At 38.0% G+C, this 23,609-nt stretch overlaps 1 protein-coding gene across 6 annotated transcripts in view; it reads right to left on the bottom strand.

Moving 5' to 3' along the window:
* Positions 1 to 22,818, bottom strand: part of cerkl (ceramide kinase like) — a 30,731-nt gene extending 7,913 nt beyond the window's left edge. For 3 of the 6 annotated variants that reach the window (XM_023337096.1, XM_014470223.2, XM_023337094.1), the window contains exons 1-8: positions 22,530 to 22,818; positions 20,105 to 20,214; positions 15,216 to 15,446; positions 6,711 to 6,842; positions 6,225 to 6,320; positions 6,033 to 6,096; positions 2,218 to 2,348; positions 2,067 to 2,141 (exon numbers count right to left, since the gene is read on the bottom strand). In XM_023337096.1, the coding sequence (XP_023192864.1) occupies positions 2,067 to 2,141; positions 2,218 to 2,348; positions 6,033 to 6,096; positions 6,225 to 6,320; positions 6,711 to 6,842; positions 15,216 to 15,446; positions 20,105 to 20,214; positions 22,530 to 22,681 (991 nt within the window). In that variant the 5' untranslated portion in view covers positions 22,682 to 22,818. The remainder of the gene's footprint in view (positions 1 to 2,066; positions 2,142 to 2,217; positions 2,349 to 6,032; positions 6,097 to 6,224; positions 6,321 to 6,710; positions 6,843 to 15,215; positions 15,447 to 20,104; positions 20,215 to 22,529) is intronic. The other 3 variants (XM_023337099.1, XM_023337098.1, XM_023337097.1) reach the window with 2 other exon arrangements.
* Positions 22,819 to 23,609: the final 791 nt, after the last annotated feature.

Genomic DNA, 23,609 nt, shown 5'->3' with positions numbered 1-23,609 from the left:
TAAATCTGGAATGTTCTTTTTCTTAACCTTAAACATTTCCGTCCCTCCTCATAATATTTAGGCTTGCGTTACACATTTTTATGAGCAGAAGCGATCGGGCGGGCACGCAGAAAATGACAAGTACTAATATTATCTTCTACATTCACATTATATTAATAGTAATGAAGATGGGAAACAAATGCTGTATCTTTATAAGTTCCCAAGACTTTCAAATGCCCAGGAAAAATAGGCTTGACATGAATCTATTTATTTTCCAAAGCTGCTTTGTCTCGTTTCGGGTCACAGGGGGCATGGTGCGTATCTCCAGTAAAAGGCCAGACAAACTGTATTGGCTGCCACTTTATCACAGGGGCTTACCAAAGCACACTCAAGGCCAAAAACAATGCACACAGACACACACACACACCCAGGGCTAAGAGTAATTTAAGTGAGAGAAATGAACTTGACATCAAGGTTTTTAAGTGTAAAAGAAGGTGGAAACTTGACACAGAAAGTCCTCAGCTGGGATTTGAACTCAGAACGTCGCGACTTTGAGACAACACTGTGAATCCCGAATCCAACATGGGGTCCAGGACATGTGGTAGTCTGACAATGTTTAAAAATTACAACAATAAGACTGTACAACTGTACACAGACAGTCCCGTGTAGAAGAACTCACATTTCGGCTCGCTACAACCTCAATGTACAACTACAGTATATGCGAGACACTTTATTTTTTTCTACATTTCTCCTTGTAAAATATGTTGAAAACGTAATAATATTTTGAAATTATTTTCCTTTAACTTTACAATAATCCAATATTTAATGTCATATAAAATCAGAATAAAAGACATTGAAGACTATGGTTGTAGTGTGACAAAATGTGGAAAAGAACATTTCTGCTTAACACCAGGCAGACATTTAGTGTCACGGCAACAAAGAGGTTAAGTCAAGAAACAACTGAGTTTCATCGAGTGACGAAATAGCTGTCTGGGAATAGGTTTTTGAGTTATTAGACAAGGTTCAGAGTGAAATAAATCAAGTTTGATGACCTGTAAAAAATGTTTTACAGATTAATAAAAATAATTATTAAAAAAAACAATGCATGAGAGGGTGAAATATCAGCAAATTATGAGTAAATTCAGAACAGATTTGTGGTAATAAAAGCCTGATTCAGTTCGTCTTTGTGGGAAAATCATTCTGCTTGACTTTGACTGCTCTTTGTTGTTCAAATTTTACTCCTATTAGTGTCACTTAATACTCCCAATTTCTCTCTCTTTTTCTCTCACACACACAGACACCCCCCCCCCCCCCCCCCCACACACACACACACACACACACCAGCTACCAGTATTAATTATGCATGATGAACCATCTCACCCGAAGCTGTCAAACAAAAACAACAACATGCCTTGCTTCAAACCGATTGGCCGACAGGTTTACCTGAGAGGATATGGAGAGAGGTGAGGAGAGGTCAGTGGGGGGGCGGGACCACAAGCAGCAGGGAAAACCTGTGATTTAGTGAAACTGATCCGACAGTCGGACATCTGTCGGCTTCCTCCCTCCAGAGTCCAGTACCACCATCTGTCTGCATGTTTGTTGTTTTTTTAAACTCTGGTCCCTTCGCCACTCAAATGGAACGACAGCCAATCACATCGAAGCTCAGAAACGATAAGAGCTCCAGATTGGCTTTCACCTCGACGTTTTGAATAAATTGAATTTATCAACAGATTTACTGCGGGCGGAAATCAATCCGAACGACCTGAGGATATAGATGTAAAGTAGATAGAGTGTATTTAACACAGATGTTCAAACTGGCGATGCAGAATGAAGAGAAAGCAAACATACTTCCTGACAACAAAGCTAAATGAAGTCAGGAAACACAGTCAAGTCAATATTCATTGTGAATATATTGCACTGGTGTTTGATGGCGATTTGTAAACAACATTCACCCTTTCACACATTTTTATGGGATCTGTTCTATTAAAACACACATCACATTGTGTGCAGGAGCTGTAAAAAACAATCCACTGACCCTCCGCCTATAATGTCTGACCTGGTCTGAGTTAGAAACAAAGGGCCCGTACCTAAAACAACGTGGAGAGCTGCTGTGACTGGATCTCTGACTCCATGGACTGAACAGGAAACCACATCTGTGGAACCTGTTGAGGCAAAAATGAAAACTCCTAAAGGTTCCCGCATGTCAGGCCGTGTTTATGCTGCATGAAAAGGTCTTACCGGCAGGAATGATTCCCAGCGGCAGAGCTGCTCTCACTGGGTTTTCTGGAGAATTTGCATCTAGCTGAGCTCGGAGAACCAAAGCGTGGCACAGCTCCGCCACTGATCCGTCCCCACCGACACACACCACCCTGATGGACAGGTGAGGACACATCTCCATCAGGACAGGTGGATGATTTATATAGAGATGCAAGAAAGAACTCTAAGCTCTTGTTGTGAAGGCATTTTGTAAACCTTTAAAACTTCCTTAAACTCCAATAAAAATCTTAAAAAGTTGCAACTCTCTAATAACACCTAGAAAGGGTTTTAAATAAAGCCTTACACCGTGTTCCAAATTATTATGCAAGTGATATTTTCTCAGATTTTCTTAAGTGGTCAATGCAAATGATGGTCAGTATAATTTTCAAGTCATGAACTATTACAGTATAAATCAAATTTTACTGAACAAAGCTCCCCAGGAGAACAGTAGTTTCTTCAAAAATAAAAAACTCAAAATGCACTGTTCCAAATTATTATGCACAGCAGATTTTCTAAACATTTAATGGATTATAAAGAACTGCAAACGGTCATTCTTTGAATGTGCAGCATTAAGTGGTCACATGTACTAAAATCAAAAGCTATTTCAATCAAAAACATCTTAACAGACCAAGTTACATGTTAACATAGGAACCCTTCTTTGATATCACAGCACAATTCTTGATCCATTGAACTTGTGAGTTTGTGGAAAGTTTCTGCTTGATTTTCTTTGCAGGATGTCAGAAAACTCAATAGGGTTGAGGTCAGAGGAGGATGGTGACCACACCATGAGTTTCTCCCCTTTTATGCCTATAGCAGCCAATGACACAGTGGTATTCCTTGCAGCATGAGATGGTGCATTCTCATGCATGAAGATGATTTTGCTACTGAAGGCACGGCTCTTCTTTTTCAACCATGAAAGAAAGTGATCAGTCAGAAAGTCCATATACTTTGCTGAGGTCATTTTCACACCTTCAGGGACTCTGAAGGGGCCGACCAATGATTCTCTCCCTATGATTTCAGCCCAAAGCATGACTCCACCACCAAGTGTTGGGACGTGGTGGCCATCCACCACCAATCCACTACTGCGTCCATCTGGACCATCCAGGGTTGCACAGCAGTCATCAGTGAACAAGTCTGTTTAAAAATTAATCTTCACAAACGGCTGGGTCCACTGCGACCATTTCTGCTTGTGAGCTCTGGTTAAGGTACAAACCCATCTTTGTTCTGAATCAGCCACAAATCTCTTCACAGTACGATAACGCTTCAGTTTTCGTTAAATATCTAATGTTTTCATACCTTGTCATACGGCTCTACACTATCTGATGATTTTCGTCAGCAGAGATTCTTTCTCTTTCCCATGTTGCTTGAAACCTGAGGCCTGCTTAATAATGTGGAACATCCTTAAGTAGATTTCCTTTAATTGAGCTCACCAGGCAAACTAATCAACCCAGCTCTCTGAAATTAATTATAGTGATTCAAAGAGCCCTGACACACAATACCATCTATAAATTTAATAGCACAACAAAAAATGTTATCTTTATGACACTTTAATCCAATTTGCATAATAATTTGGAACATGGTGTATTAATTCAGTTAATAGCTCAGTCAACTTTTTTACTTCTTATATTTTGTACAAAAATGAATGATTCAACAGTGTGATCAAGGCCCCTTGGTTGGTTTATATTTGTCTTTCACAAATATAAAATGACAAATTTAATATAAAAGATGTGTGAAGCTAGAGAAGAGTTAACTTTAGTAGTGTGGTGATAGCACTATGAAGTGAGATGCTCCATCTTCATGACTCGTGTTTGCAGTAAATAGGAGATAAACTGACTCGGCCTCCTTCCCCCTCTTCCTGGGGATGGGATTACCTGAAACTCTGGTCGCCACGGTGACAGTCAGCCTAATTGGCAAATGTAGGTTTCAACCAAATCCTCACCAGTGAAGCCTCACACACACACACACACACAAACGCAGCGTTGCTAGCTTAGCAACGCTGAGCTAATCTTCTCTAAGCACATTAAGCTTTATGAGTGCAGAGCACAAAAGCTGCTTACAGACACACGCGTACACACACACACACACACACACACACGCACACACCTTTATACACCCAACCACAGGTAGAGTGATGGGAGCTTCATAAAAGTTTTATATTCTTCAAGAACACAAGGTTTTGATACAGTGTTCTTGAAGAATATACAGTTGTTAAAGCTTTCTGCGGAATAGGCAGTGGAACAAGGTCAATGTAATTCATGTAACCTGTGTGTTTGTGTGTGAGAGAGAGAGATCAGTCTGGGTCAGTGTGTTTTAGTGTCAGCCTCTGACAGTAAACCTCTGTTTGATTACACGGTTCACTTCAGTGCATCACAAACTCATACATCCGTCAAAGCTGCATCTTCAACTGATTTGACACGTCAGATAGCTTTTACAGGGTCAAAAAACTACATCAAACTTTATTGTATAAATTGTAAAGTCACCTGTAATTACTTGGTAAATTCCACACACAATAACTCCTGGGTTATGTCTTAAAATAACCCAGGAGTTTTAACTAAACACGTTTTGGAGTGACTCGGTCAGAGTGCCCAATATGGACTTGTGAAGGGGGTAAAAAAAAAGTGGGAAATGGCAAGAAAGACTTTCAACTTTAAAGATCGTCACCAGAGAAACATGTAAAAATCGGCTAAGTAGTTATAAGAAGGGTTGTTAAAAGATTTCTAGGCTAATTCATGAGAAGGATAATTAATACAATTTTTAGTGAAATGGTAACAAAAACAAATATTTTGTTATCTTTTAGTTGATTGCACTTTTACACTGTGTTATGATTTAAAAAAAATGTTTGGGTCAATTCCTATACAAAACCCCAAACATCTTTGTTAAATAAGAATAGTCGCCAGGGGGGCGTGCTGTGGTGGCGCAGCGGGTTAGCACGCCCCACCTTTGGAGGCCTTAGTCCTCGACGCGGACATCGCAGGTTTGACTCCCGGTCCCGACGACCTTTACCGCATGTCTTCCCTCCTTCCTGTCTGCCTACTGTGGAAAAAATACGAGCCACTAGCGCCGCAAAAACTCTTAGGAAAAAAAAAAAAGTTGCCAGGAATATGGAAAATGTTGGGCTTAATTGTAGCTATACAGAGCTAACTGTGCACAACATTCACACTTTAACCAAACAAGCAATAAAAACACACAACATTTTACATCCTGTTATGCATACATTGAGTATAAATTTTGTTAATCGAATTAGCTTAAAAATAAATGTAAAATATTTCAGGGCTGAACAGTGATGTGTTTATTTTAATCATTGGTTTCTCATGGCATAGAAAACATTAAAAAAAACATAAAAATTTCAACCCTTCAAACCAAATACTCTTTGTTTTGTAATCAGGCAAATGTAAGTTTCAACTCACCTCTATTGGAAGGTGAGTTGTGAGTTTCTAACTCACTCTTTCTCAGTTTTAATGTTAGACATTAACCACTGTAACCTAATTTTGGGGATGGAAATGAAATGTAATGTCATGCTAAAGGATCACGGGTCGATCCTTATTTGGCCCAGAGCCGGGTTAAACTGCCTTCTTTTCATGTACCTGGTACCAATAAATATCTATGGCATGAAAAAAAGGGGTAGTATAACATTTGGTAACATTTGGGGTAGTTACCAAAATGTTTTGCATAGTCTTTCACACAAAATTGTGGATGAACCACCAAGATTTTGAATAAAAAAGAAAACTTAAATTCCAAAACATGTTTTTATTTCATAAAAATTAAGAGATACGAGAAATAAAAGAGAAACAACTGACCCATCGTATTCATCCAGTTTGCATTCCTTCATCACTGAGAGAGCATGACCTTTCCTATCAGTTACTGCAGAGACAGACAGAAAGAAAGACACGTAGGGACAGACAGAGGGAGAAAAGGGAGAGGTGAGCAGATGGAGAGACATCGAGATGGACAAAGATAAAGTGTTCATGCATGTGTGTGGTCACATGTACATGGCTGTGTGTGCTTGATAGCTGCCAAACGAAAAAGGGGGACAACGGATATCGTGCCATCTGCTGAGAGAAGGGAAAGGAAGAGAAGAGGAGTAGCTGTGAGAAAAGAGGAGAGGGAGATGAAAGCAGGAGAGAAGGAATTTTAGAGAAGATGATAGAGGAAAAGAAAATGAGAATAGGGCAAAAAACAGGGAAAGGAGATGAGAGGAAGTTGTGTCCCTCTGTCATAACAGATGGACTTAGCTCCGCCTCCAGGATCAGGTTACCTAGCGACCAGAAACTGCCATTAGCTCTGACCTTTGGACCTGGACACTTGAGCGCACACACAGAGATTTCATATAATTTTTTTATTGTTGTTGTTGTTTAATGCCAATACAGAACAAATTTTTATAGCAATTGAACTGATTCTTATCACAATAAAGTAAATTACTAAACTTGAATGTCCTTAAGTGTAGTAGAAAGAGATAACCAGCGGGATGAGCCAACCTGTGATGTCAGTGCGGATGTCCGCCATCTTAAAAAGAGGAGCCACATGGTCTCTGTAGATGTGAACGGCCTCCTTCTTGTGGCTGCTTGGGTTGATAAACACCTTCACATACCTGGGCCGGCAGCTGAACCCTGCACACACACATGAATACACCCGCCATGAGCCCCTCCATCACTGCCACCTGCGACGCGTTTGAGCAAACTCTGGAGGTGAGTTGCGAGTTTAAAGCAAGCGAAAAAGATATTGCAGAGTTAACAGCGTCCTCTCATATTTATGTACATTTATGTAAGTTACAATCAGGGTCAATAGCTTCAAATTGGTCAAGGACCAAAGCTGTTTTCTTTATGTAGATCGTATGTAGATTGTGTGGAAAATAAACAGCCTGTTGAAAGCAGGTTAAAAAGCTGGACTATTAGTTTACAAAAAAAAACAAAAACAGGTGAGGTATGTCATGAACTTATACTCAATTGTTAAAGCGTGCCTCATATTTTTTCAAAATAATTTCTCTAATCAAATAATTTGTCCAGATTCCTTTTATCATTTTTTGGAGTCCGGATGAGGAGGACTTGCTGAAAAAGCCCTGGGCAACCAAACCCAACTCTTTCATTAATTTGGTGAAATCAACAGGATTAATTTTATTTTGATATAATTGCAAGTTCTTAGTATGACTGTACAAAAGCCACGGTAAAAAGGACGGTTATTTTAACATGACTCAACGCTTACTATCGCCGAATGAATCAGTTACAGGGATTTATCATTCCCATGTCTTTAGCAATCTAAAATATTAACTAGAGATTAAAAAATGCTGTTCCAATGTGCTGGGCTTGTTGGATGTGCTTAAATAGATTTAGTCTCCACGTATTTAGTGCAATCTGCTTTGTGAATGGAGTGCAGATATAATGCAAAACATTGGTGAAAAGGGAGCACACTGCACAGCTTAGTGAATTCGTCTTTCGGTTATAAATAATGAATTTGGTTCTAACAACCCAGAAAGAACTAGAGTCGACTCTTTAATGACAAGTTAATCACGTAGAAACTCTTACAGCTTAGACTACAGCTCCCATTTTTTGAATATGAACAAGTCTAAAGACTGCGTGTGCATGTGTGTAGTTTTACAGGATTGTCTCCAAAATACACACATTCGCCAAGACTCCCCCCACACAGCTCATCATTAGGCAGATTTAGAGACCGCATTATGAATCCCCATAGACTAACTTAGATCAATACACACACACCAGCTCCATTATCCAGCTCATGACTATAATCTGCTCCCAACAGGCCGTGACCTCGCCCTGTTAATGACCCCACTTGCACACACAAAGTGCACCTCCTACCATCACTCCATAGTTCTGTCCAGGTTCTCCGGAGATCTTATGAGGAGCCACCTGACACCTTCATCACAACGGAGCCCCAACAGTGCAAGAAGCCACACCCACTGTTTTTAAACATCCTGTCCAATATTTATTCCATTTTTTATTGTATCTCTATTTATACGGGTTAGCCACCATATTATTTGCAGGTAAAATAAGTATTAGATGTGTCATGGGTTTTTCCACCTTAAATCTCTTAATGGGGATGAGATAAAATTCACACCGGATGTCAGCAACAATCCAAAATTATCCACACGGCCAAAGAATATCAAAGCAAATTAGTCCGCAAATGAAGCTACTGGTAAAATACATATGTAATATATTTGCAGAAATTGATGAAACTGTGGAAACGCCTTTTCTGGTAGTGACAACTTCCAGCCATCTCTTGCAGGAGGAGACAAGTCACATGAATTTCTCAGAAGTGATCATGACCCATTCATTTAAAACAAATTGTGTTTGAAACTTAAAGGTTATGTGGGTCCTCTGTATGCACTCTGATTGTTGCTTATTTTCATAGCCTTTCAGCTGGAGAATAGTCAGGCCATTAACAGTTGAATGGCTTGGAAATTCCAACTTGTTTCATCTTCCAATTGTTATTAAGAATGTCTTGGTACATTTCTCCATTCATTCTTTCTTCAGTTCACCGAGGCCTGCCAGTACGATGTATGCCATACTTTGGCATTATGTTTTTGGGGCGATATACAGAGTTCCTCGAAACAAGGTGTGTGAAATTGATTCAAAAGAGTTCAACGTTGGGATCTTCTGATTTGACAGCATTTCATTGAATTGTCCAGATGTTCTGCAGCAAGCTTTAAACAATGCTTTTTCTTCAGCAGTGGAGTTTTATGCAGTGAGTTTTCAAAGAGACCATTCTTGAGTGAATTACTTCTTTTCATGGAAAAAAAAAGCCAAATGCCTAAAGGTATTCCTGAAAATCTTCATGACATTAAAATGTTTGACCCATAATTTAATTTTGTGGACAAATTCTCCCTCGTTTATTTGTATGTGTGGATTGCTTGGGTTGTTGCTAAAATCTGGTGTCAATTTATGTTCCTACTAGAAATATTTAAACTGAGGAAAAGACTGACACGTTTCAGTATGTATTTCACCCTGCGTTTTATTTTTGTTGAGATTTTCTTTCATTGTGATTTATGAGTAAAAGGAATTGATGAAGGATAGCTGTTAAGTCTCCGTTATTCAGGAGCCACAGACGAAAACAGTAATACTGGATGAGCTTAGTCAGTAGCATGTTGCTTTGGTTTTCCGAACCGTTGCCATGGTAAACAATCTCTGTGTTGTCAAGGATCAGTGTTGAATTTCCGACACAGGACTTGAAGCTCAACTGCTGAATGCTGTTGACAAAAACAGAGGCTCCACCTCAGGTCACTGGTGCTCAGGGTCACTGGTCTGCTGGAAAGGCAGCCTCTGCCCCAATCTGAAGTCTTTTACTGGCTCTAGTAGTTCATTTTATTTCTTTATTTTTTTTACCAGGTTTGAAATATATTTAGAGCCTTAGATGCTCCCATCAACTCTGACTAGCTTAATTTTTTTCTCCTGAAAGAAGAAAACATTTTTTTGCATAGCAGGAAATGTGTTTCCAGTGCTAGCTTTCTGCAACACAGAGTTTTACGATTCTGGCAAAAGTTTCCATTTCAATCTGATCTGACCAGAATAACTCACACATTTAAGACGTCCCCTTCATTACTTGTTGCCTCTTGTAGGCCTCTTGGTCACATCTTTGACTCTTGGCCATGTCTTCATATGTTTGGAGTTGTGCCATATTATTTCTATTTTCAGATGATGGACTAATGAACATCTGAGAAATGTTGAAAGTTTGGGATATTGTTTTATAATCTAAACCTACCTTAAACTTCTCAGTGTTATCTCTGACCTGTCTGAGATCTTCCTAGGTCTTCATGATGTTTGTCTGTTAACTAATTATCTCCAGCAAACCTGAGTGGCCTCCTAAGAACAAATGTATTTCCACTATTTAGACTCTATTTACCAGTCAGGTGACTTCTACAGAAACTTGACGAACTGCATTTTATTTAGTAGTACAGATTAAAGTAGGTAGAATTCAAATGCACATCACACATTTCAGATTTTTTATTGTAAAGAGAGCCATGGCTTTCCCTTTCACAGTTGTGTGTTACTTTGTGTTGGTCATTTATATAAAATTGTAACTACAATTGCATTTAAATGTGTGGTTGTAATTTAAAATATCATGAATATAATCACAATCTCAAAGGTAACATTTTTGAAATGTCCAAAATTACTTTGATTATTGCATCATCAATCTTTGGAAATTTTATCATACTTATCATTATACATTTTTGATGCATCGACTAACACAATGTAAACATTCTACGAGGCTGGATGGAAACAGTTTCACAAGTATTTGCTTGAGCTGTAATCGAAATATTGTGGATGAAGAAATTAATTTTAATTCTGGCATCCTGACATGCACGTACAGGGATGATTGGGAGAAATTGCAGGTTCACAACTGATCACAGAGGTTTTAGGTTTCAGTCCCCACCTCCTCCTATCCGTATGTTAAAGACTCAATGAGTAAATGCTTCTTTTACTTAGTGTACGTGTGTGTCAGTGGGTCACACGGCTTTGCCTGGATAAAAACACATTTAAGCATCTCTTTAATATTTTTCACTCTGATTTGCCGGCGTTATCAAAGGTTCACGTTCAGATTTCTCTTCTCTCCTTTCAAGTGGCAGTAAAACAAAGATTTTTTTTCCTGACAAACCAATAAAGAGAGAGCAAAGTAAAATAAGTAGGGCAGGGAGGAAGTAAACAGTCTGCTCTCATCCTGTCACTATGGATACACAGGGATTGACTAGCAAACCAGTTAATGTGTAACACAGAGCTCGCTGTAAAGGGCCATAAAGTAATTTTGATAGACAGACATGGTTAGACTGATTTCTTATATGGAAAAAAAAGACAAAACACAAAAAATACAATAATCAATATATGTTGCTTATATATGCTGTTAATTGAAACTTGAAAAATAAATATTTGGTTAATTGGTCATGATACAAGAAAAGGATGCATTTTTAGACTCATTCATCAACCATGAAAAAGATGAAGGTTCAAGAAAGTCAAACTTTTTGAGAAATAATAATATGTCCCAATTTCAATTTTATGATCAGTCATATGAGTTTATGGAAGTCTAATAAAAACAACCATCCATTAATCACCATTCTGAAATTTCCAACTTGCCAGAGGGGGCGCCAAATATCCAGGTGCTTGAAGTAGTTCAAGTTGTGAAAGAACACAATTTACAACATCACCTGAAAATGCACACCCTGTAATAAACAAACAATCTAATATGGACTTATCCATTCTAAATATGTTCTGAAATCATTTAAATAGTGAAACAATGAATTTAAAATAGAAAAACAAAGGAAATTTTAACATTTGGCAGATCAAAAGACACTAAATGTGGATTTAAGTTCTGATAAAAACATTTTAAGGAAATGATCAGTGATAAATTGTACTAACCTGAACCCCCTCTAAGGGGGTTTCTGTTACTTCAGGACCCCATTCAGACAAAAAGAAAAAGAAAAACTACTATAAAATTATTACTTTATTTAATTCATTCTTTGTTCATCAGTGAATAAAAAACTGATTTCTGGTATTTTAAAAAGTGGCCAGTATACATGCAGATGACTGGAGCTTTAGTTTGATCTTGTCAAACAACACAGTCATAAAACAACAACAAAACCCTCCCCTATGCACTTTCACAATGTACTTGTATATCTAATGCTACATTTGCACTTTGAGTAATTTAGTTTAGGGTACACCAAACTATAAGATTTTACATTTTGATTTGATCCACCTTTCTTCTTCTATTGTCACTGCAGCTAAATTAAATTGCAATAGCAGAAATTACAGACAGCGGTGAGGCCTTCCTTGCTTAGTTTTGGAGCCGCTTCTTAAAGTTGCACGGCGGAGCAGAAAATCCAAATAAAACCAAAGCTAAAGATCAGTAATGATAAAAGATGACAAGCAATTTTAGGTTTAGAGAAAAACTGCATACTGGATTATAATGTGAAGAGCATTTAAGTGATATCAGAAAAATAGATTCTGTCCACTAAAATATTAAAAGTCAGTAAAATAAAATTGCATAGTGCATAACTTATAGCTAGCATGGTGTTAAAATATATTTCTCCACACATTATCACTGCTGGGACTTTCGCCAGTAACACTGGACTGTAAGTCTCTTCAGCTGTTAAACAAGTGCAGTCAATTATTCCGTCGTCTGACTGCATGTATTGAAACAGTCTCTATACAGCATAAATACTTACCTTTTGTAGCTCTGACTGCCATTCAGTTTCTGCACAGCATTCTGCAGCTGCCTCACGCAGCAAACGGGACAGAAAAACCCTCTGGAAACAAGAAACAAGGTGCTCTCTGCTCACCATTGTGCAACTTAATGTTCGGACCTAGAGGTTAAGAAGTGGCGACGGTGTTTGCGGCGGCGAGACTGCCCACTCAGCGACACCAAGATTCATGCAACAATAGGCTTTTCATACTGACCTCTGGCTGGAAAATAGGCTTAATGTCCGCAGAGCAGCAGAGCGACTGACTGTGTTTACCTTTCACATCCACACACACATACAGAAATAGACTCCTACACTGCGGTGTTTAAAGTCACAAAGGCCGTCACAGTTTGATCTGCAGTGTGACCACTCGAGCTGACACTCGACCTGCGAGCCATTCATGCGCGTAAGTATGAGGCCCATAACGCAGCCTTGAAGAAGTTGTGACTTTGCTGCAGGGGCCTCAGGGGTAATCTGGTTTGATGGACAGACAGACGCACAGTCAGACAGGTGACCAGCGATAATGTGTCAGGCTGATGCCATGGTGGGGGAGCGATGGTAGCCCGAGTGTCAACTTTGACCTCCTCATTTAATGATTGCTTGTAATGTCTCTGTTGGGATGCAGAAGCAGAAAAAAGCTGAAATGTAAAGCATGTTCATGCGACTTAAATCCATACACACAGCACTTCAACATTTCTATTGTGAGTTAACAGTCAGCCAGGCACTGCCCACTACAGTGCACCTGGGAAATCAGCGCATGGGAAACTCAGAGCGCAGTAGCATCCAGGACTTCACTGAAAAAACTCCTGACAAGCAGATGGCTGCTGCTGAGGAAGCTGCCTGATTTACTAATAGATTAGCTGGTACACTCTTAAGTAGGGGTGTAATGGAAAATTTTCTGTACAGTCTTTTCAGTCGACACTCACACCAAAACTAATGCAGACTTTTAAATTAGAGCACATGCAGAAAGTTTTGGTGCAAATCTAAAGTGTAATTTCTACATTCCTCTGCGTAAACAAAGCAGAGAACTCCTCTCTGTTACTAAGGTTTGCTGTTTAGAAACGTTACATTAAAAGTGCACAACACCAAAGCTTTATGCCACAGTTTTTAACACCATGAGGTACGGAGCTTAATTACTCAACTGAAACAACTTCAAATAAAAAGTAAGGAGCAGAGAAAAGGTTAAAGTTCAAATCTATCTGCTTCTAGCATTAAGCTAGGGTTTCTACCAGCTTTGTTCATCTAGATACAGGATTTCTTGATCTGCCGAAGAACAGCATCCCCACATCATGATGCTGCCAAAACTATGTTTTACAGAGGAGAGATGTGCAGTTTTATCTTTCTGCATGTAGTTTTGTTTTGTTTCATCTGACCAAAGTAGTGTTGATTTCAGTGACCAAAGCTGTAGTGTTAATATTTCATCTATGGTCTGAAATTTAACAGTAAGACAATTAAAATAATAATAATTATGGCAAAAATGGTACTGATGTTCAACAAAGAATGAAAATGAGACTAAAATACTAGAGGAAAATTAAATCAAATCAGATCTAATTTTCATTCTGAGAAAAGGTTTGAACAAGTTAAAAGCCAGCCAATTATTATTTACAAGATTGCTATTAATTACAAGCACCGTCTATGTTTTTTACCTATCAGTTCATCATGAACTAACTGAGACATTGATACAAGTTGAAGGGGAGAGGCGATGTTCAGTGCTAGACATTCAGTCACCAATAAAAATGTTTTTACCTCATGTACTGCAACCTTTCAAGTAGACCAGTTTTTTAGCTAATCTCTTCTGCAGACAACAGAAGACAACAAGCGCTGACAGCATGATCGTTACTACTGCTGAATGTGTATTTGTAATCTGTGCGTCTTTGTTCTTCTGGATTATGAGATTAGCTCTCCTGTCTGATGTAACTCTGACTCACCTCACTAAGATGAATGTGAACAGTCTCAATGGAAACGATTGCAACAAGAAACACAGCTAATATGGCCAAAAACTGAAATTGTGCTCAGTAGTTGGTTATCTACTGTATTTTATTATTGATCTTAGTGCAGATACGGTTGCAAATGGGGGTGAAACGGTTAATCGTAATTAATCAATTACTGAAATAATTGTCACCTAACTTAATGATAGATTAATTTTTAACTGGTGTGTACGGATGCAAAAATATATATAATTTTCTGTAAGAACAATGTAATCGGAGTAGTAATTGAAGCCAAAACTGTACAAATAATTTTAATTTTGCATTTATAATAAATATATTTAAGGTAAATATGTTCTACCTAGAACTCCTCCCATGATAGTTTTAGTTTGTTTTTAAATTCTGTAAAAAACAAAATCTCTTGTTAAGAAACTTTTACTATCCAATTAATAATTGGTTAATGCAACCATTAGTCAATTTATCTACAAATAATCAAACACTAAAGGGATGCTATGTTATTGCATTTAAGGCAATAAAATGTTTATTTTCCTATTTAAGAAAGGAACTGAATCATTTGTTTTCTGCATCTTTTAAAGTTTAAATAAAGGCTAGATAAGCGTAAACAAAGTCTATTTATTGATACATCACTGTCTAATATGATTGTCTTATTCCCAGCTGCATGACTCAGCAGTATTTGCATAATCATCTTACAATGTGGCAATCACAGATGAACTGAGTCATGTTTCCATTGCTCCATCTTATGTAACAGAAGCAAGCCGACTCTTAGCTTGGACTGTCAGCAAGTCTATCAGAGTGATACCACGCTTCTATGCACACAGTTCGGTTTTATTTATAAAAATGAAAAAAACATTTACCTGTGAGCAGTTCTTTCAGAGTGTTATACCAGGAGTGTGTGTGTTCTGCGGAGGCGTTGTGGAGGTGCAGTGTGTCCTCCTCCAGCCTCCGTCCTCTCCTCCTGCTGTGGAAGAGAGCGAGGCCGAGCACGGCTCCCCCCGACTGCTGGCCCGCCATTCGCCTCCTCTTCACCTTCACAGCGAAAACGTCCTGCAGCAGCACCACACCTGCCTGCACCACGCTCTCTTCCCCTGCAGCGAGAGATATGAACAGGGTACAACATGTGAGCGCAAAACACTAACTAAGACAAAATCTATAACATCTCCATCAGGTCCGGATAAAATTTATATCACCTTTGACGTTAATGAAACATTTAATACCCATTTATTTAAATGGTCAAGCAGTTTATTCTGCACCATAAAGTAAATTGTAAAAAAAAAAAAAAAAAAAGAACTGTAAAAGACTAGTAATTACAAATACACTGCAAGAGAATAATGGAAATATTTTCATACTCTTTAGTTTAACCTTCACCTGAAGGATTCAGGTTAAACAAGAAGGGTCAAACTGCAGCTAATTATGTTTATATTATATTCACTAATCTATTGATTGGCCTAATGCACAGTCACATCCTCCAATCATCCGGCTTAATCAGGATGGGAATCTGAAATCTGATTGGTCCACGTCAGATAAACCATCTAATTCTCTCAGGATGCTGTCAGCACAGTTAATGTCGCACGCTGCGTTACATAACGCTCACATTTTATTCATAACACACACAATACATACTTCTTATTTGGTTACATTACTTTAAGCTGATGTAGCCGACGATGGACTGCGCGATGAATTATACAAGACTAAAACTGAAAATGTTGTTTTAGGATACTTTTAAAAAAGACTGTTCAGACATTTCAGAATAAAAAAGGTTTAAACCACTTGGTGTTGTTTTGATATTCGGACAAGCCAGCATACGAAATGTATTTGAAGGCACCATGAAAGCACAACGGTTTGGACTTGGCAGGACAGTACCAGTGTTTTGTCACATCTGTCTGCAGACCAGTCTAAGCATCTCAATTGACTGGCTAATGTTGCGGGTAGCTGGATTTGGACTTCTACAGGTTATCCTTCAGTACCACTGATGTCTACATTTATCTTGATGATGTTACAGGTGGGTAATTTAGTTAAATTTGGCCAACTTTTTTTCTCTCCTGTAGCTGCATGAACAGCCTTGATGAGAGTCCTCTCTCTTCTGTTTTGGTGTCACTTTTGGAAGCTGCACTACAGAATATTTTGCATGTTTACCATTACACCCCCGGGAAATATTAATTAAAAATAGTAAGCACAAAAGGGGGCAGATCATTCAATGTGTTAAAAAAATTAGTTTTTTTCTTTTTATGAATTCAACATGAAAATATTTGTATTAGGAGTGCTGACACCTTTCACAGCAGATGGACAAAACAGTTCCATCTACTAATGAGAAATAATAATCCACTTTAATTATCTAAAATATCAAAATGTGTCGATTTATACCAACATGATCTGATTTAGAATTATAGCCAGATTAAAGAGTGACCTACTTTATGTTCACTTGTCAAAACTATTCATACTGTGACACATACAATTTCTTTTAGAGTTTTAGAAGAGAGCAATTCTTAAGCTGAGCAATATTTATTTACTTTTCGGAGTCGATGCAAATAATAAAAAAAAAATACTAGACTGCAGCTCTGCCAGTAATCATAACCGGATGATGTTAACTAAAACACCAGTTCATTAGAAACAACAGAGCATGCAACAGCATAAAATAGACAAAGATCTGAATGTGGACCAATTCATCAGGAAACAGTTCTAAATGGTTATTGGTGATTAACCTCCTCTGTGGGAACAACCCTCCTGCTGTTATCAAACACCAAATACCCCAAATCATCCACCGTTGTTTCCCCCGAGAACCAAGCCTCCATATGTTGAGGTCATGGTTCATGTGTTCAGATGATCTGTTATTGTTGTTGTTGCATTTTCTGCAAGCAAACACAAAACTGCTCGTAGGACTTAAAATAGAGGGGTAGATACCAAGAATTGCAACAAGTAAGAGCACCTTTAGGTTTTATTCGCTCAACCTTTTCTCTGGGTTTCTCTGCATACCTCATTCGATGAACCTGGACCAATTTGTCAAACTGTATTTGATGGAAACACCCGATGGCAGAAATCAAGAGGTGAATGAATCTGGTAAACTAAAATCAGTCCATTAAGTCACCAAAATTTTAAAACTTAATAAAGTATAATATATATAAATGGCCCATTCAGACTACCTAATCTAATTAGCAGGAAAGACTTTGTGTCTTTATCTTTGCAAAGAAAATATGACTCTGATCTGTGCTGACGGAGCCTATAGAGAGGCTGCAAACACACAGGCACTGGTTTGTTCCAGATGGAGGAAAGTTCCCATCATGACCTCACAACCCATTGTGCCAACACACACACACGCACACCCCCACGCACGCACACCCCCATAAGCACTACACAGTGGCAGTCCAGTCTCATGGTGACCGGGCCATGTGGTAACTGTAGGGAGTTTTGGATCATAGTGTGATCACGCGCATACACCCCAACCCACAAGCATACACGCACAAACATATGTGTTCAATGGATAATCATATATTTCCTTTGGACTACACCTTATATCTGTACCATGTTATCCAATAACGTGCTGTTATTATAATGTTGGTTACAAAATACCATCTACTGTAGGCAGTTGAATTTGAAACGCCCTTTGTAAGTTGTTACCTGTTAGTAATGTTTCGGTGATAATAGGAAATACAGTAACCTAACATCTATTTAAATCCAAACAATGATTTGGATTCTATACATTTCATAGTTGTAAAAATGCACCCAATAAAAACCTGAAATATAATTATGTTTTTCATTCTGAGTCTCAATGCACTCCACAAAGAAAAGTAAGAATATGGCAAGATTTTAGAAAACACAAAAAAGATTTTTCACTAAAACAATAACATCTAATGCAATCTGTTCTCATAATAACTGATTAAAGGAAGAGAAACTGTACTAAACAAATTGCAAAGTTGTATAGCTATACATGTAGCTGTCCTGAGGTTATTTTGCTCATATAAGATCAAAATAAAATTAAATTCACTGCGATTAATCCAGTATAACATTGGGTTTCTTTTAAAATGTGATCTAAATCGTAAGTGCTGTTGGGGAAACTAAAACTTTTTCTTGAATACCAACTCAGAGATTTTTTTTATCTCTTATGAAGCCAGTAATTAAGATGACCCTGAAGCATCATCTCCTTCAGGGTCAAAAGAAGGACTGATACAGAGTGCTAGACAGGAAGAATCAATATAAAACTAAATTCCTCTGTTCTAATTTTTCATCATCATTATCACCAATTTTTTGCTAGTTATCAGTCCATTGGAAATGCAAAAGTCCAATATTTTCCCAATCAAAATACACCCTACGTAAGAGTTGACAATAACAATGTTTGTTGTTGCTCAGCTGCAACTGAGTGAGGAAGAGTTAAAATGAGCAGCAGTGAAAATGAAGTTCTTAAAGTGACTATTTTTCCTTTGGAGGCTTCTGCAGGTTTGATCATTTCATAGCAGAGATTTTGGTAACAAAAAGAAGGCATCTGCCATAGTACAGCAATTCATAACCATCTCTCCATTTGTTTGGTGAACTGACCTGAAGCTGACTTCAGCGGATGCTAGCAAGGTTACTGCAGGGGATTGGAAATTAACCATAAAAGTCAGATTTTAATGTTAAAACAACTCAACTATCGATGGCTTAAAACTCTCTTATCCACCTGCAATAATGCAAAACTAATTTCTCTATCCGACAGCTACGGTTTCAGTTTCCTAACAGAAGTAGATTAGATGAATTTATGTTTAGAAATAAACAAGAGCAGATGATCCATTTGTATAGAAATATCTCATCAACACACAGAAACACACACACACACAGCGTGCTGACAGACTGCCTATGTGTATGTGTGCGTTAATCTCCTCACACTGAGAGACTCTAATAACCCCCCACGGGCCGAACCAACTGCTCTCTAGTGCTGCCAACACACATGCACACACATGCACACACACGCACACACGCACACATGCGCGTATGCAGTGCTGGCTTAATGACATTAGTTTGGATGAAATACAACAAAACAGATTGGCTTCAGACACACAAGCACATTGAATTTACACCTTCATCCTGCTTCACTAACCAGTTCGGTCTGAATGGGTTCCAAGTAAAAATCTACCACACCACAGGAAAGCACTAAATATGAGCAAAATGGTACAAAAACATTACAGAAATGTGAGGAAACTGGAAGCTGTGGGCACTTATAAGTTTGTAACCCTTTCAGTTCAATTATTTACAGAAAATATTTTCAAATACTCATCAAGTATTGGTATTGGGAGAAATCAGAATTAATTTGACTTGTAAAATATATTATTGACATGCACAAAACTTTGATAATATATTCCTTTGTGAGACAAAGTGCCTAAAGAACTTCGTTGACTATTGTTTCAAACAACTTTCCTATCATCATAACAATTTCTGGTCACTAATCACTTCATGTGTGGTAATATTCTTAAAGCAGCAGACTTGTCATTAATCCCATGGTGAGTACTACAAATTCATCACACAGAAGCATTTACACATAAGCAATGCCTTCTTAGACCAAAGGGCTTTCTGTGTTATGTATTATGTTTACAATGAACACAAACAGTTTAAGGAAGAAGAATGATGTGAATATGTAATGCATGTATACAAATATCTATAAGTTTCAGGTTGTGTCAAACAGACAGATCGTCCCCATCACAACACCAGCTACATTCTTAGAAAATGTAGCTGGTGTTGCATTTTGAACAGCATAAGAGTTATTCCCATTGTATCTGACCTGTGGGACTCTCTGGTATGATGGGGGTCCATGTCAGCCTGGTTCGTGTGAGCAGGACATCATGGCTCTTTTTCCCCACTTTGAAGATCCCTCGCATCAACACACTCTCACTGACAGATCAAAAACACACACAGAGTTTGAGCTTATTTCAACCAATCCGATGTTATTTACATATGTCCATCACTAAAGTTACTAATAGATTAATCCTTAAACCAATCAAATTAACAAAGGAGAAACAGGTGAAAGAGGTTTTCACGTTGCCTTCTCACTGCCATGTATGGAAGACAAGTAGGGTCACTGAAGAAATAAAAAAACAATAATGACTTTAATCTCAGAATTGTGACCTTACTGGAGATGAATGCCTTAGAGAAATCAACTTCAACGACAGAGAAGTGAGTTGTCCAAGCTAGCTCTTGATAAACAGAACTAGCTTTCTGTTTATCAAGTTTTCTTTTTATATGACAGGAGAAGTCAGAATTCTGGGAAAACAGAGGCTGTCTTACAGAAGCAGTGTCGTCAGTCAGAGGCTTCTTCGGATAGGTTGCAAGACTGACTGCTATTGGAGATCACAGTATCACCATCTACAATGACTCTTTTGAAAACAGTTGGGTGATATGAGTTACAACAACATTTAATTTACCTTTGGGATAAATAAACCATTTTAGAAAGACACTAAATCTTTTTTGTTCAGTGGCCAGTAATCATTTTCTAGTCAAAACCCCCGATGAGAAAAGCAAAAAGGCTTCCTGTCATTAAAGTAGGAGGGATTTTTGAGCTATACAAACAAGACATCTTGCAGCACTCCATCAATGCCAAGGTTGTTCGCAGTACAGTCATTTTAAATTTTCTAAAACATCCTGAGTGGATTGAGAACAAAAAGTCACATAGTGGACCGAATAAAAAACACCTGACTCTGCCAGAGGACACAATGAGTTGTTCAGGAAGACAAAGGTAGATCATCAACCCAAATTAAGGCCCTTACTGACTACATAGGATGGCATTTGGGAGAGAAGAGCTAATGAACCATAAAAGATCCTCAAAAGCATCTTTATGCTACCCCTGACCACAGGAACAACTTTTCTAGCGGCTCAGTGATTGCAGCAACACTGTATACTGTACTCCCATTTTTCAAGCTACAATGTCAGAAGTATGTCTAACCTAGTTAGAATCACAACATATTTAAGAAAAGGTTTTTCTGGACACATTTTTGTTAAAGAACAATGGTGTCTGAAGAAATATCAGAGGTTTGTCAATGTTTTTGTAGGGCAGCCTGAGGCAAGCATAAATAAAACAGTGGGAATCTTAGTTTGTACCACCAGCTAGTAGCTATTTCATCATTGTGCACTTATCAAGCTGTTCAGTAACAGAACAGTGCAAACAGCCCCCAACCTAATGATTTCTCAGAGGGTTTTCTGATACTGAAAGTGTGTGTGAAGTACAGTGTGAACACAGTGTCATCAGTCAACCAATGAGTCAATATTGCCCATTGTGCTGAGTGACAGAGTGGTGATGTAACTCACAGGCGCACACAGCCACAACATGTAATGATCATTGTGAAAATGTTTTTAACTCCACTAATATATGTTTGTGGTATTGGAGGAATCACTTAGTTAATGACCATGAGTTTTGCTCTTATCTTATTCCTTATTCTAAAGGAGAAATTCAGGGGGAGTAAGAATGAAGAACATATTTTTACCAGGATGTATTAATAACAAACGTTAACTTAGTACAAGTTAAGAACTGCCAAAAGACCTGATTGAGAATGTCGTGTGTTGGAGGAAGGCCTACAGTTTGAATACAGCAAACATAAAAGAGCTAAAGCTATGGTCAACAAGCTAGCAGGTTGAGTGTTTTAACTCCTTAACCCATAATATTTAAAATTAGTCAGAATGTAACCAGTTTTGTTTAGTAAGTACATTTTAAAAAATGGTCTCAATTTAAGCAATTTATGCATTTACTATGTACAAATATGCAACCCTGCAAGCATAAACAGATGGACGGATGGATGGATGGACGGATGGATGGATGGATGGATGGATGGATGGATGGATGGATGGATGGATGGATGGATGGAATGTTAGATGTGCACAATTTTTACAAAGAAATTCTGATTGAAACCTAGCCATATAAAATGAATGAGAAATTTCAGAGTAAATAAAAGAATAATTTCCAACCAAGGGTGCACTCGGAGTTGATATGCTTCTCATCCTACAATTAAAATCTCAACTGTTATACCTTTTCAACGTTCATAATATGGCGTGAAAAAAGCAAAAATGTTAAATCATCAACCACTTCCGTTGAAAGAGGCCTTTTATTTTGAAAGAATTCTCTAAAAGGCTGATCTGCATAAATCCTCCCCTTTCCTCTTTTATTTAATGTTAACTTTCTAACATGAAGGTGTGGAGGAACTTCATTTACTACTCACCTCTTCTCTTCTTCTTTCTCCACCTGCTCCTCTTGTTCCCGCTCTTCCTTCTCCTCCTCCTCACTTATCTTTCGCTTCTCTTTCTTTTTCTTTTTCTTCTTCTTGCTGCTGTCTCTCGGCTCCCGTTGCGCTTCAACCTTAGGCTCCGACATATTTACACGCTCACTCGAGGAAACAAAAAAGAAAGAAAACACCACGGATATAAATTTGTTTCTGTCCGATAAACAAGCATAAGCTGATAACGGTGTGTATTTCCGGGGTCTCGTCGCTATGGAGACAGGTAGCGGCTTCATCGGGCACGCGGCCGATCCGCTGATGTGTAATCAACATGCGTGCGTGGTCACACGCAGGGGCGCGCACGCATGTTTTTGTAATATTTTGGGAAACGCCTGTCCCATTTTCTACCAGACAGAAATTATTTGGTTAAATGAAAACTATTTCAAATCTAAATCAGACACTTATATGAGTAATATTATATTTAACTGTGATAAAGTCAATCAAAAAAGCTGGGATCTCGGTGACATATTTCATACAATCGTTTTTCTGAAAATTGTAAACTATCCCTATTCCACTGAATGGATTTCTGATCCTTGTTTGGGTTAATCTAGAGTTATAGAATATGACAGATTATGATCAAACTAAAATAACCCCAATTTATATAATCCAAACATCCTTATAGCTAACCAAAGGTGTTTTAAATCATTGGGTGTCAAAGCCCATATGAAACAATACTAAATAATGACACATGATCTGTATAAAACACCCTATGAGAAATGTTTGCATCTTTGCACCTAGCTACCAAAACATATTTAAAAAAATATTTAAATAACCAAGACTCATTAGAATTTGTATAGTGTAGCTACTGGAACAATTTATACTGTGGTGAATATTATTTGTGATTTGAAAATAATGAAAATTTGAGTGAAGCAGTGGGGATATTTTTGGGAAATGGGATTTTCTTCCTAACCAGGTCACACATTTTCAGAAAAATCCAAAACCTTCAAAATACAATTCTGTACAACGCCTACTGGAAGTCGTGTAAATAAAAATAAATTAACACATGATCTTAGCCAAATGTCC

The sequence above is a fragment of the Xiphophorus maculatus genome, chromosome 7 (assembly GCF_002775205.1).
Source record: "Xiphophorus maculatus strain JP 163 A chromosome 7, X_maculatus-5.0-male, whole genome shotgun sequence".
In the NCBI taxonomy this organism is placed as follows: Eukaryota; Metazoa; Chordata; class Actinopteri; order Cyprinodontiformes; family Poeciliidae; genus Xiphophorus; species Xiphophorus maculatus.
This window is presented reverse-complemented; position numbering and strand designations above follow the sequence as displayed.